This window comes from Acanthopagrus latus, chromosome 8 (genome assembly GCF_904848185.1).
Source record: "Acanthopagrus latus isolate v.2019 chromosome 8, fAcaLat1.1, whole genome shotgun sequence".
NCBI lineage: Eukaryota > Metazoa > Chordata > Actinopteri > Spariformes > Sparidae > Acanthopagrus > Acanthopagrus latus.
In genome coordinates this window covers 31,209,191-31,223,351 of record NC_051046.1, presented here as the reverse complement: position 1 = coordinate 31,223,351, position 14,161 = coordinate 31,209,191, and the positions used below count along the sequence as shown (strand labels likewise).

General features: G+C 37.1%; 1 protein-coding gene across 4 annotated transcripts in view; it reads right to left on the bottom strand.

Annotated features, from left to right (window-relative positions):
* LOC119024832 (NT-3 growth factor receptor-like) overlaps positions 1-14,161 on the bottom strand; it is a 266,546-nt gene that overhangs the window by 91,525 nt on the left and 160,860 nt on the right. For all 4 annotated transcript variants that reach the window (XM_037107965.1, XM_037107966.1, XM_037107968.1 and 1 more), the window contains one exon: positions 7,393-7,439. In XM_037107965.1, the coding sequence (XP_036963860.1) occupies positions 7,393-7,439 (47 nt within the window). The remainder of the gene's footprint in view (positions 1-7,392; positions 7,440-14,161) is intronic.

Genomic DNA, 14,161 nt, shown 5'->3' with positions numbered 1-14,161 from the left:
TTAGCTGAAAAATGATCTAAAAATGACTATTATCGTGTATCACAATCATTTCTGGGACAATTTATCGTCCAGCAAAATTTGTAATCGTGACAGGCCTACTGACCACAACCTGGTGCATCTCCTGCCTGAGTACAAGCCCCTTGTTAACAGGCAACCAGCTGAAACCTGCACAGTAAAGGCATGGGCCGAGGAGTCGGAAGAGGCTCAGTTGACTCAACTGTGTCTGAAGAACTGTGTGTTTCTCATGTGGAGGACATTGACAGTTTAACAGACTGCATTACAGACTACATAAACTTCTCTAACCCTAACACTGAACCCACCAGAACTCTACAGTGTTTTTCAAACAGAAAACCCTGGATTAATCCTGACATAAAGACTCTACCTTAAGGAGAAAAAAAGGGCCTTTGTGTCAGGTAACAGGCTGAAGGCTGTGCAGAAGGAGCTGAGGAAGAAGATCAGAGAGGGCAAGAACAGCCATAGGAAGAAGATGGAGGACCAGCTGCAGCAGAGAAACATCAGTGGAATCTGGAAAAGCCTTAAAATCATCTCAGGGCAGACGAAACCAGACTCCCAAATTTCCACTGGATATGTCTACGCTGCGTTACGGCTCCGATCCGATTTTCCTCCGCTGTCCGCCGTCCACCAATCCCCACCGGTTGCCTAACCCTAGCCCTTTGCCACGGCGCAGTAAGGTAGACAGCTGGCATTGTGAGGCTAAGGAGTTCCTGTGATAATCACATGATCACTCGCGACCGCAGTTATAGGTCTGTGTTATAAAAACAACAACACAAAGTGTTCCTGACTGAAGGATCAGCAGAAGAGCTGTGTTTGTCTCTTTTTTGACATTTGTGTGCTGATGTCAACACTGGATGTTTTATTTTGAAAAGTAACTGGATGTTGTTTGTTATTTCAGTGCTTGACTTCCTGTCTGCTCCGTGCAAAATTCAGCTGAATTGCTGCGTTGTGCTCCAGCATCCGCCAGAAACAGAAGTCCTGCGTATTTGTGCCGAAGCTGGGACAAGGTCAAATCTCTAGTTTTAGGGAATTTGCCTCTCCAAACATCTACCATTCCTGACTCTCTCTTTTTTTTGAACTTCATTTTATTTCCCTTTCTCAGGTGCAGTCATATACACTTGCATGTTCAAGGGTACAACACAGGTGTAAATGGGGTGGAGGTAGTCCATGGATTTTGACATCCTAACAATGTCTACTGTAGATAGAGTCCATAAAGTTGATAGAGTTCTTGAAAGTGGGCAGTGCTCTTCATTCACTGTGTGGGAGGATGAACATACAGTACACAGACATTCGTTATTCATAATTAAATGGCAGGGAACAAAAAAACAAAAAAACAAAAAAAAAAGGAAAAACCTATCAACACAGCAAGAATCGTTACACTTAATAAAATATGAGGTATTTGGGGACCATCTATTCAAAAATACATCTATTTTCAAGTGTAATCTTGCGGTTATATTTTCCATGTAGTAAACATCTTTAACCTTCTCTCTCCATTGTGTTACCGTGGGGGGCTGTGGCCTCAGCCAGGAGATTGTAATCATCTTCTTAGCAATTAGAAGAAAGACTAGCAGCAGTATTCTCTGATTATAGTTTTCCAAATCATCTGGCAATATTCCTAACACAAAACAAGATGGTTTAAAGGGAAGATTTACATTTAAACACTTCTTTATTTCAATTTGTATGTTTAGCCAATATCTTAACAGTTTCGGACAGTCCCAGAATATATGTGTGTGTGGTCTCCCACCAAGCCACAGCCCTTCCAGCACAGATCTGAGGTATCTGCAAATCTTGATGTAACAACAGGAGTCCTGAAAAACCTCATCTTAGTTTTCCATTCAAATTCCTTCCAGATAGGGCTGTTTGTAATTTTGTGGCCCTCACTGCATGACAGTTCCCAGTCGTTATCTGGAATTATGGTATTCATTTCCAGTTCCCATTTTTCTTTCATAAATAGACTGTTCTCTGTTAGTTCCTCTTGTAGTATCTTATATATGTGTGATATAATCTTCTTTTTTAATAGTCCCTTTAATTGTTAAAATAAAGAAATGTTCTATATTAGAGGGCGAAGTTCATAATTTGTCCCATTCTTTGTGTTTCTGTAAATAGTGTCTCAGTTGGAGATATTTTTAAAAATCATGGGCTGGAAGGTTATATTTATGTCTGAGCTGTCCATAGGACTTCTCCATCAAATAACTGATCGATCATAACTAAGCCATCCCGTTCCCATTTCTTGAACCCTGTTCCTAATTTAGATGGAAGAAAGTCTGTGTTTTGTGCAATTTTCAGTGCTCTAGATATTGACACCGGGAGTTTTAACTTCTTCACAATGGATCATATTCTTAGAGTTGTTTTAACCCACTGATTATCAATTTCATCTATTTTCCAAGTGTTTTGACTCAGGAATGGAACTGTATCTAGGGACATGTTTAGAGAGTCACTCTGCTCCATCCCAACCCATTTAGTATCGTTGTCTTGAGATATCCATGCAACCAGTGACCTTAGCTGAGCTGGCCAGTAGTATTTTTTCAAGTTAGGTAAATTGAGACCTCCATGTCCTTTTGTGCATAGCAATCTTTTCAGTCTGATTCTGGGTCGTCTGTTTTGCCAAATAAATTTAGATATCCAATTACTGATTATTTTGAATGTGGAGGTGGTGACCTCTATGGGTAAAGATTGGAACAGAAAAAGCAACCTTGGTAATATGTTCATCTGTATTGTTTCCACTCGTCCTATTAGAGATAAGGGGAGAACTTCCCATCTTGTAAGGTCATTTTTTATTTCGCCCATCAGTTTGCCATAGTTGGCTTTATACAGCTGTGGTGTTTCAGGTGTTATGATGATACCCAAATATCTAAACCCTTGATTAGACCAGTGAAATTTAATACTGCCAGTTAATTGTGCAGGCCAGTGCCCAACCAGCTTTATTGCCTCTGACTGATTGATTAATTTTATAGCCTGAGAGCTCTCCATATTCCATCATGTTTCTCATTAATGCTGGAACAGAGGTGGCTGGATCACTAATATATATCAGCATGTCATCTGCATAAAGAGAAATTTTGTGTTCTATTTGACCGTGATCTTTTATGCCTTTGATACTGTCATTCTGTCTGATTAATGCAGCTAGAAGTTAATAAGCATGGAATTCTGCATCTTTTTCTTGGCACACATTATGATGTTTAATGTTCTTCTTATGTTATTAGCTCCTTGTCGGCCAGGGATGAAGCCTGTCTGGTCTGGATTAATCAATTTTGCTATAATTTTTTGCATTATTTTTGCCAGGATATGGGTTAGCAGCTTTTGGTCGTTACATAACAAACTAATGGGTCTGTACCCTTCACAAAGTGTCGGGTCTTTACCCTCCTTATGAATCACTGATATAATAGCTTCCGACCATTTGGGACAGAAATCTTTATTTTTTTTATTTTTCATTTTTACTTCTACTTTTTTTTTTTTCTTTTTCTTTTTTTACACTCATTGTATGGATAGAGAGAAACAGAATTTCAATTCTCTGTATGTCTTGCACATACTGCAGCATTGACAATAAAGCCAACTTTGACTTTGAACTTTGAACCATGTATTTGGCGGGTCACACCTAGCAAGAACATAATTAAAGACTTTAGTTAGTATAGGTGCTAAGTCCTCTATGAAGCATTTATAAAACTCTCCAGGGAGTCCATCTGTCCCTGGAGATTTGTAGTTTTTTTAGTTTTTTTATGGCATCCCGTACTTCAGTTTCTGTAATATCTGATATCATTTGTAGTGCTTCATCTTCTGACAGTGAGGGAAGATGCAGATTGGAAAGAAAGGCCTCAGAATTGTCCTTTTTAGTTTTTGATCTGGTCTCTTCATATAGCTCTTTATAGAATATTGCAAAAGCGTCTGCTATTTCTTTAGGGTGTGAGACTGTCTTTTGAAGGGTGGGATGTACAATCTTAGGAACCACACAACTAGCCTGAGATTTACGGAGTTGAAAAGCTAGTAAGCGGCTTGCTCTGTTCCCCAATTCATAATATTTTTGTTTATAAAATCTTAAGGCTCCTTCGGTTTTGTATGTAAGGAGTCTGTCCAAAGCCTTCCTGTTTTCCTTTAATTCTAACAAAGTATTATGTGTTCTTGTAGTTTTGTGTTCTGATTCTAACTGCTTTATTTTGTTTTCTAATTTCATTTGTTCTTCCAGTCGTATTTTGTCTAATCTAGATGCAATCGGAATCATCTTTCCCCTTATAATTGTTTTAGGGTTAGGGTTAGGGGGCTGTTGTTTTAAATCCTGTGTAGCCGCAGCATTAATTAATAATGAGACATTCAGTCTCCAGTATCTAAAAAGCAACAGGAGCATGATCGCTCAGAGTATTGGTTCTATATAGCAATCTGTTACTTTATACATATGCTGTTGAGATAGGCAGAAGAAATCGATTCTGGAATAACTGTTATGTACAGTAGAAAAAAAAACTAAATTCTTTTCCTGAAGGGTTTCTAGATCTCCAAGGGTCGATAAGTCCTATTTCTGAAATCATACTATTAAGTGTTTTGGTTTTTATAGTTTGGGGTCCTCTCTCTGCTGGCATCCTGTACAGCACTGAAATTTCCCCCAACTATCATGATGCCCTTAGCATTATCTGCAATGATATTTGCAATTTCCTTAAAGAAATTCTGGTCTGGTTCGTTTGGGGCATATAGGTTCAAAATAGACACCTCCGCCTCTCCTATTGCGCCCACAACCAAAATAAACCTCCCTAATTTATCCTGAATAACTTTTTCAGAGGAAAAGGTTAGTGTTCTATTAATTAAGATTGCCACTCCCCTTTTTTTTTTTTTTTACCAAATGATGAATTAAACGCTTGACCCACCCATTCCCTTTTTAATTTTTTATATTCTCTTTCTGGTAAATGGGTTTCTTGTAACAAGGCAATTGAGCAATGTAATGTTTTTAACTGACTATATATTTTTTTCCTTTTAATAGGATCATTCAGTCCATGGACATTATACGTGATTATGGTTAGATTGCTCATGTATGCATAATAGAAGTGTTCATCCTGTCCTCAATTACTATTCTCAACTCAGACCTCAGTTTCAGCATAGTGCACCTGCTAAGTACCTGGGGCATAAGATATGACTGCATATTTGTTACTATGATATGAACAAGCATTGAACAGAAAGAACAGAAACAGAAAGAAAGAACTTGTATATACAATCAAACGAGAACCAACTTCCAAAAACCCAGCTGGCCAAATCCTCCGGTAGCTCAAGCGAAGTGCGCATCAAGTTGGATATGAACTTGATCATATCGTTACTTTCCTCTCCCTCTTTCACTCCGTATATGCGCAAATTATTCCGCTTCGCCCTGGATTCCAGGTCTTCACACTTAGCAGACAGTTTAGCTTCTTTTTGAAGTAAATAGTGAATGGCTCTCTCATGTTCAGCCAGCACTGCAGCCATTTTTTCCTCAGCGCCAGTATCACGTGTAGGTGAAGCAGTGACTGGTTGGTCTCATTTCTCTTCTTTTTTAGCCACTTTGCCTTTCTTTTCTTAGAGTTGACATTCTGGCCTCAGCAAGAGTTGAGTAATTACATCTAAATACTGATTTGACTGTTTTTTTGAGGGTTTCTTCCCGCGGCCAGAAGATCAGGCTGTTGTTCCTACCATGACGTCACCGGAAGTCATCCCTGACTCTCTCAATATATGTTTCGATATCTTACTCATTCTAAGTTGTAAGTTCTAGGAGTTTTTGAAGTAGGTTGTCCATCCAAAAGATGAGACATGGCATCAGTAGTAGGATGCTACAGCTGTGCTATAGGATTGTGGCAAATATTGTATGTATATATATATATATATATATATATATATATATATATATATATATATATATATATATATATATATATATATATATATATATATATATATATAAGCTAAACTTGCAATACCATCAGTGGATCCATTTAAGAATTTAAGAATAAATCTCCCCTCAGAGTCCCTGTGGACTTTAGTTGCTACAAACTTAACCTGTCTATGTATCAAAATAGAGAGCCTCCTGTTTCTAACTGACTGATGCTATGAGTGAAATATTTTGTCTAAGATTTTTCAAATTTCTCTATTTCTGAAAGCAGGGCTCTCCTGCAAAAGAGCTATCTGGCAGTTGGGTCTTTTTAACTGATTGAGTATTTTCTTCCTCTTTATGAGACTATTGAGGCCCTTGACATTACTTACCTTAGCCATACTCAGCTTTAGTCAAATTTTCCCATGTGGGATTTAATATACTATACAATATGTCCTCCTCAGGATGTAGTAACTTAGACCAAGAAAGAAATCTACAGGCTAAGCCAAGGCTGAGTCCGGACCATTTATACTGAACCAGGGCACAGGGACCAGTTTGAAAACCTAAAATTAATGAATGGGACACATATCCTGCATGTGCACTGCCTGAGAGCTGCACTGCTACTGCCTACTGGAGTTTGCCATGAAATGTCTATCATGTTTATGCCACTGTGAAAATTAATTGCTTATAACCAAATGTGTATGCATAGCATACAATGATTTGAACCTACTTCTACCTTGGGACCCCAACAATTTTCACAAACTGCTACCTGTTATCCTTATAGCTTTTTACCTAATCCAACATAACTGCTCCTATGCCATAGCTTTCCATTTTTTTTCTAACAATAACATTGTTTAAGGTATAAAATGCTTTTTTAAAAATCTTTAAAAACTCCTACTACATACTTTTTATTATCAATGCAACCAGTATTTTCTTCTGTGTACTCCATTGATGCCATTGATGTCAATCTAGTTGCTCTATAACTGTACTGACTCTCTGACAATAAATCATGCTTTTCAGAGAAACTGGCCAACCTTCTGATAAACTGTTTTTACAATATTACTAGAAACTAGAAATGATACAGGCCTGTAGTTGGTGAAATGTTGTTTGTCCCCAGCTTTATATAATGGAATGACTTTTGCAGTTTTACTCTTTTGTGGAAATGTTATGGTTGTGAATGATACAGATGTAGGTTAGTGGGTTTGTAATACTGTCTATGAGTTTCTTTGTTGTATGTTGTATCAGTTCCGTTCTGGTCAGCAGATGTTTTTTTCTTACATATTCTTACTATGTCTTGCTATTATTTGTTGATGTGGATTGAGCTTGAATTTCTTGCTGTGTAGTTTTAGGCAGCCTCCCCCTCTTTCAGATGTTTTTTTTCAACCAACTTTGGTCCAACATTTACAAAAAAAACGCATTATGCATGTTTATGCATTTAAGAACTTATTATCCATAAAACATTCAGGATAACTTTAGTTAGTTGATCTGCTTCAGCAAATGCAAGAAATGTAAGAACATATCTCAACCAAACACTCAACATGTTTAATATTTAAGTTACTCACCCCAAAAGTATCTTCCTCAGGTTTGTGTGTCTCTGCAGTTGGAGTTACTGATAGAAAAACACAAGAATATACAGACTTGCTTTGAAAAATACAAGTTTACTACCCTTCTGTTTCTGCATATAAACCTCTGTCCTCACACAATAAAAGGGATAACACAAGTCAATAATGAAAACAGTGTCAAAATGAGCTGGAGCCACAAGGAGGTCAATCAATTATATTGGCATAGATCAATTAATAGATATAGGATTAGGACTGACACAAAATCTCGAGTGTCAAAAACAATTGAGTTTAGCAGTCCTAAAGTTGTTCTAAATTCAGGATTATTCTGAATAGTCAGCAAAGAATTCTATGTAGAAAAGAGATAAGAAATGACAGATCTGTTAAATAAAATGTTGACATTGTGTGTGCTGCTCAACTGAAAAACCTTTACATGGAATGCAGGGGTCTACAGCAGCAAGTATTTTTGAGATTTTTTAATGCATCTAGCCATGAGGCCCCTGAAAGCATTTTAAACCATCATAGATATTATAAGTGAATAAGAAATAAGAATCCCATTCAGAAATACTTTACTGATCCTGTGGGGGAAATTGTTTACATTTCAGTTGTTCATTCAAGAAAAGGAAATATCACATTTACATGGAGAAAGATAATTCAACAAGAGTAACTAAGGATAAAATATGTCAAACACTGAAATATAAAGTAGTAAAATATCAGATAACTGTAACTGTAAATATGTACATAAAAACTATATGTGACAAACTTATGAGCATATATCATTCCATGCCAGCTCACCTAGGGCATCCCAGTTCATGTCATGGATTTCCTTGTTAAATATAGAGTCAAAGCTGGAAAACACACTTTTTCGGTTATTTTGACTGTAGATATTGCTAAGAAGGATATTCTATTTTTTTTTTTTTAAACTTTAGCATGTGAAAGTGTTGATAATAATTGCACACACACACACACACACACACACACACACACACACACACACACACATATACATATACATAAATATGTCATATATATGTCTATATATATGTATCAAAACAGGGTTGGGTGGACTTCTGCAAAAAAGATTGCAACATAACCAGAATAATGTAAAAAGAGCAATCAAAATTTACTCATTAACCATTTTGATGTGACAATCCTTTAAGAAGCCTGTTGTCATAAGTTGATTTTTATTTTTAAGTTTGGCTGAGTTGTTGATGTCAGAACATTTGTTCAGGAAGTTTGAAACTGTGAAATATTATGTATTGAGCTAAGAAACTAAAATTAATATATTCTCCAGACATACAGAACCTTTTCAAGCTGTAACTTGCACATTTCCTTAACCAAATGAAAGACAGGCACAATAGGGGTTGGTGAGGTTTAGAATACACATACAAAGAATCTGAAAAACACAATTTATCTTAAAGGACCAAACTGAAAAAAAAAAATGAAAAAAAAACTTAAATTAAGTATTTGGTGTACAGTTATATGTTTTTGCAAGGTGCCATGAATTTAACAGCAGTTTTTTTTTTGTTTTTGTTTTTTTTTTAATCTATACACCTCTTGAATTAGTGGCACTAATGGAAATAGAGATAAAACAATATGATAAACAATAAGTTTGCATAGGGACAATGGGGACAAGTCACAACCAAAGTTTGGGAAAGACAGAGTTGTTCTTGTCAATACTTTGATATATGTTAATATAACATTTTTTAAAAATTTTTTTTACATAATGCATTGAATATAATATTTTTTCGCAAACTCATTCATAGTATTAAGCATATGTAGAGAACTATTTTTCTGCCGTGCCCTCTCATCGCATTTTTTAGTGTAACCTGCAAGGCAACACAATTAGATATGCTGCCATTTGATTGGCTGAAGGGTTATGTTCAGTGTACAGGTCAACGCCAAACTACAGGATGGATTTTTATAATGTTTTTCAGTGTTTACAGCTGCCAATGTATGTAACACTGTTACTGTGATGATACATGACAGTTAAATATTTAATCTGTGTATAATACCCAGATCCTGACATGTAAATGTGACGTCTGTGGGAATAAAAAGCACCAACGTCGTTTTTATAAATACAGCGATTTTTGTACTAATACTAATAATAACAATAATGGAGACAAAAAAGTCTGCAAATCAAGATGAGAAACTACAACTGGCAGTGAGCCTGCTATCTTTTCGTTTAGCAGTGAAGAGATATACTCTATGAAAGAACATTATAAAATATATAAAATAACATTTCATGGTAAAAAAAAAAATAAATAGTAGTAGTAGTAGTAGTAGTTTTATTTATCATTTTTTATCATTTTTCTGCCTATTCTTGACTTTGAATGAGAGCAGCTGTAACGCAAGCAATTACCTGTCAGGGATCAATAAAGTATTTCTGATTCTGAATCATATATTATGCAGTCAGTTGTCCATATTTAAAGTTAACCAAGTTGACAGTATGGTTGACAGATGTCACATTTACATGTCAGGATGGTGGTTATTATAGACACAGATTATATATTTTACAGTCATGTATCATCACAGTAAGAGCGTTATATACATTGGCAGCTGTAACCCTAGGCTCTATGTATATATACAATACAAACATGGCAACAAGATCTGACCTGTGAACCCTGGATGATGTGCACACTATCTCACTGGACAGCAGAATTGCCCATCACACACTCTGCATCGTGATTGGTTGGTTGATTTTCAAGACTCGCTGTATGGAAAGACAACTGGAAGCAAAAACAAAATACACATGTGGACCAGGGGGGTATTCCAGAAAGCGGGTTTTGTGAAAACTCTGAGTTTGTTAAACCTGAGATGAGAGAAACTCTGAGTTTTCAGTTCCAGAAAGAGAGGTAACTTAAACTCTGGGTCTGTTACTGCGGTAACTTACTCTGTGAACGTAACCTGCTCACTGGCAGGTTTACCTGAAGAAACCCTGAGTCTGATGGAGCTGTCTGACAGCAGCTGTCCTTTCCCTCTCAGTCTGATCATGTTGAAGCAGAAGTAATTCACAGTTTTATACCAGGAGGAGAATTTAGATTCATTTACATGAGCTCTCACTCCCTGACGCGGACTGAACCGAACAGCACTCCGTCATTTATATTCTCCGGCCGCACAGCGAATATCAGGCTACACGTCATCGCTGATGTACTCTCAGATCTGAACAATCCTCTTCGTTTAAAAAAATAAATAAATAAAGTAATAATAATAATAACTTTGCAGGTTGATCAATCACCTTTCAGCAGCCAGAAAAGGAGAATTAACTCACATTTCGTTTGGCTTTCTTTATTTCCCACAGATAACTACAAAAGTAACCATCAGTATAGCCTATTCTATTTTTTCCAACAACGTAATTTCAAAGTCCGTGTTTCTAGTTTGCTGCCGCATTGAGTATAAGATGAAATGACTTCTAGTTCAGTCTGTAGACAGTCAGTGTGTGTGTCTGCCTCTAATGTTGGGTCCTGGGGGTGAGTGACGCCCTCAGCCTCTGGTCACCATGCGACCTGACTCAGGATCAGCTCCTCTGCCTCTGTCGGACGTGGTGGAGGTGGAGGTAAGCACCACTTCATGTTCAACTACTCAGCAGGATGTTAGGACACAGATGTGTGTTAAACATTATCTGTTGGTGGTAAACGCTACTACAAGTTAAAATATCTACTGAATAAAGTTTTACTTTGCTTAATATGTGAAATAAAACCAAAGTGAGGAGCCATCGCAAGAATGTTTTTATATTTCATTTTCAGCCGATTTCAATTAAATAAAATAGCCTATAATAAAATAAAACAGAATATTGAACAACATTCAACCAGGCTAATATAAAAGAAAGTGGTGTTACATCCAAAATGAAAAGATGACCATATCTAAAACTCTGTCAGTGATTTTTATTAAGGCCGCAGCCGTGTTACGTTTTTCCCCTAGAAAATGTCTGCTTCCTGTTTTCTCCCCTGTTGCCATGATGAATCACAGTATCGGAGATCCATTGATGATGGCTTTTTACTAGCTGTCAGGCACGAGCTCAACTCAGACTTAACATACTCAGAGTCGACTTACCTAACTCAGATCAGCTGTTCTGGAACTGAAAACTCACAGTTCAGGGTTAGGCTCAGAGTTTGTTGAACCTGCTGTCTGGAATTGCCCCCCCCAATTGTTCATGTTGCTTATGATTCCCACAGCCAAAAAGATGTCTTCATATCGTAACGTTAGCGTGTTAGCTAATGTTGGCATCAAACCACCTTATGACTATGAACTTGTTAGCATTAGCAGCATTAGCTATAGTAGTCTGGTTATGGGGGGGATTAAACCCGCTGGGAATTCAGCAGCCTCAGCCAAAATATGTAACATAGATTAGTTAAGACAGTGTGTAGAAGGCTCAGTTTTTAAGCCAATGTTATATCTACAAATTAGCCTCTTAAAATGAGCAGAGGACGCCAGCTAACTCTGGCTACAGTGAACGCAGTTTGAAGCTGTGGTTAAAACTCTGGTTTTATGTTAAACTACACTACCTAAGGTAACATTGGTACCAAGCAGGTCATCCCAGGGTATGGGCCAGGGAGGTAAAATAATGTCCTAAAAGTAGGTTACAAAAAACTGACATGACCATTTTCAAAGGAGCCCCTCAATGTAACAGTATGAAAATAGATGCTGTGAGTACGGCGGGTCTCCCCTTCATAGATATGCCCACTTTATGTGAAATGCATGCAGTTTGGGGTAGAAATCATGTCTTTTGCAGATGTAACATATAAATCACGTAATATGATGACTGTTACAGTTGTTTATTTTATTCATTTTGAATGTGTAGGGCAAGGAGCTGTTATAAAGCAGATCCCCACTGGTCACGTTATTGTGTTTTTTTTATTATTCAACAGATGTGCTGCACTGCTAAATAATCTGCTGTGAACCCAAGGAAAAGTCGAGTGGTCTCTTCAGTCTGCTGAGGTTGAGCTGAATAGATGAGGTAACACAGTACAATCATTCTTTTCACCATGCCTTAAATGAGGCATTTGATTATCTTTGCATACTGTGTACCTTAAATAGTTTGTGTGTTGCAAAAAATAGGTATGCAGAAAGCTGTGACTATTGTAGCAACAGGGTTGCAGTCATTTGACCTATCTTGGCTGCCAGTGCCCTGACTTAGAGCCATCAGCAGCTAGCTTTCTAGCTTGCTACTGTGGAGAGATTCAGGTTGGGTGGGTTTAAAAACATAATTATTTAGGCCCAACGTTCATGGAGTTCATCATCCCTTTACCATATACTTATTTCTTCATGTATTCACCTGAGCAACATGTACCTCTACTCAATACAAACACAATTGCAACTAATTTGGACAGCAACCAAGCTGTTTTAATTGTGGTACATTAAACAGAAATTCAGAATAATATGTTGACAACTTGGCCAACAGACATATCCAGGTCTAATCTGGGTCTAAGTAATTACATTGCTAATTTTGTTGTATGTTTATTTTTTATGTGTTTATTCACCCCACAGGACTTTATCATGTTTTGTGGTCAGCAGGTGGCTGACCTGCCATGCTCCTATTAATCTGTGTTTCATTCATTCTTTGCATATTCAGTAATGAGTCCAAAATGTTATTTTGTTATTCATTTCTGAATCCAATGCAGTTACATACCTTAAAAATGTCTGAATATAAACCTTATAAAATACCACATGAAGTTTAAATAAGTGCAATGCAATGAGTGGTCATGGAGTGTGCTCCCCAAAATGCAGTAATTAGTTTATATTTGATAGTTTGCTATTGTGGTACGTTTAGAGAATTCATTTGTTATCTGGGCTTTCTGTCTTTCTTGCAGGTACATCATGCACTATGGCACATGGGATGTATGGACATTGGTTGGGAAGGCATTTGGTGAGGTGATCATGGTCAAATAAGTCCTCATACACAAGAACTGCTGAAAGACTAAAGTAATGAAATGTTCTGCATTGTTGTGCAGCTGTGTTGAACACAGTTAGACAGTTCTTTAAGAAGTTTCACTGAAAAAAGACACATTAATAAACTGTCTTTCACTACCAACTGAAATAGTCAGTTGTTACAGGTTGGTTAAGGCAATCTGCATTTGTTTCTGAAGAGATCACTATTGTCGGAAATGTTAAATGTTATCATGATTTTGTGCAAACTGCTGTGTTGTATACTAAAGATGGTGATCTGAATAAAGGCCTTTTTTTCATTTCTTTCAAAAGTGCCGATAAATACGCTCCAGAATAGCTCCAGTATTGCTCATTTTTGTTTTCAAAGGAGGTCTTAAATAAAGCGCCGTCATGTCTCAAGTAAGGTTCATGTTGCTAGCTGTCATGTGTCACCTACTGCACCTTCTAAATTTTAGGAGAAATAAATGAGAAATCTCAGTTTTTTCTCCCCCGGGCTGGAAAGGAGCAAGCTTTGAGGAGTAAAAATTTCCTCTGGGTGGGTTTGTTTTTGTTGTTTAAATAGCTCCAGTATTGCTATTTTTTGTCTCCAAAGGAGGGCTTAAATAAAGCTCCTTCATGTCTCAAGTAAGGCTCTTGTTGCTAGCTATCAAGTCTCACCTGTTGCTCCTAAGGAATTTTAGGAGAAACAAATGAGAAATCTCAGTTTTGTCTCCCCAGTGCAGGTAAAATTATGGTTCCAGTATTGCTCATTTTTATCTCCAACGAAAGGCTCAAATAAAGCTCTGTCATGTCTCAAGTAAGGTTCCTGTTGCTAGCTGGCAAGTCTCACCTATTGCTCCTAAGGAATTTTAGAAGAAACAAATGAGAAATCTCAGTTTTGTCTCAA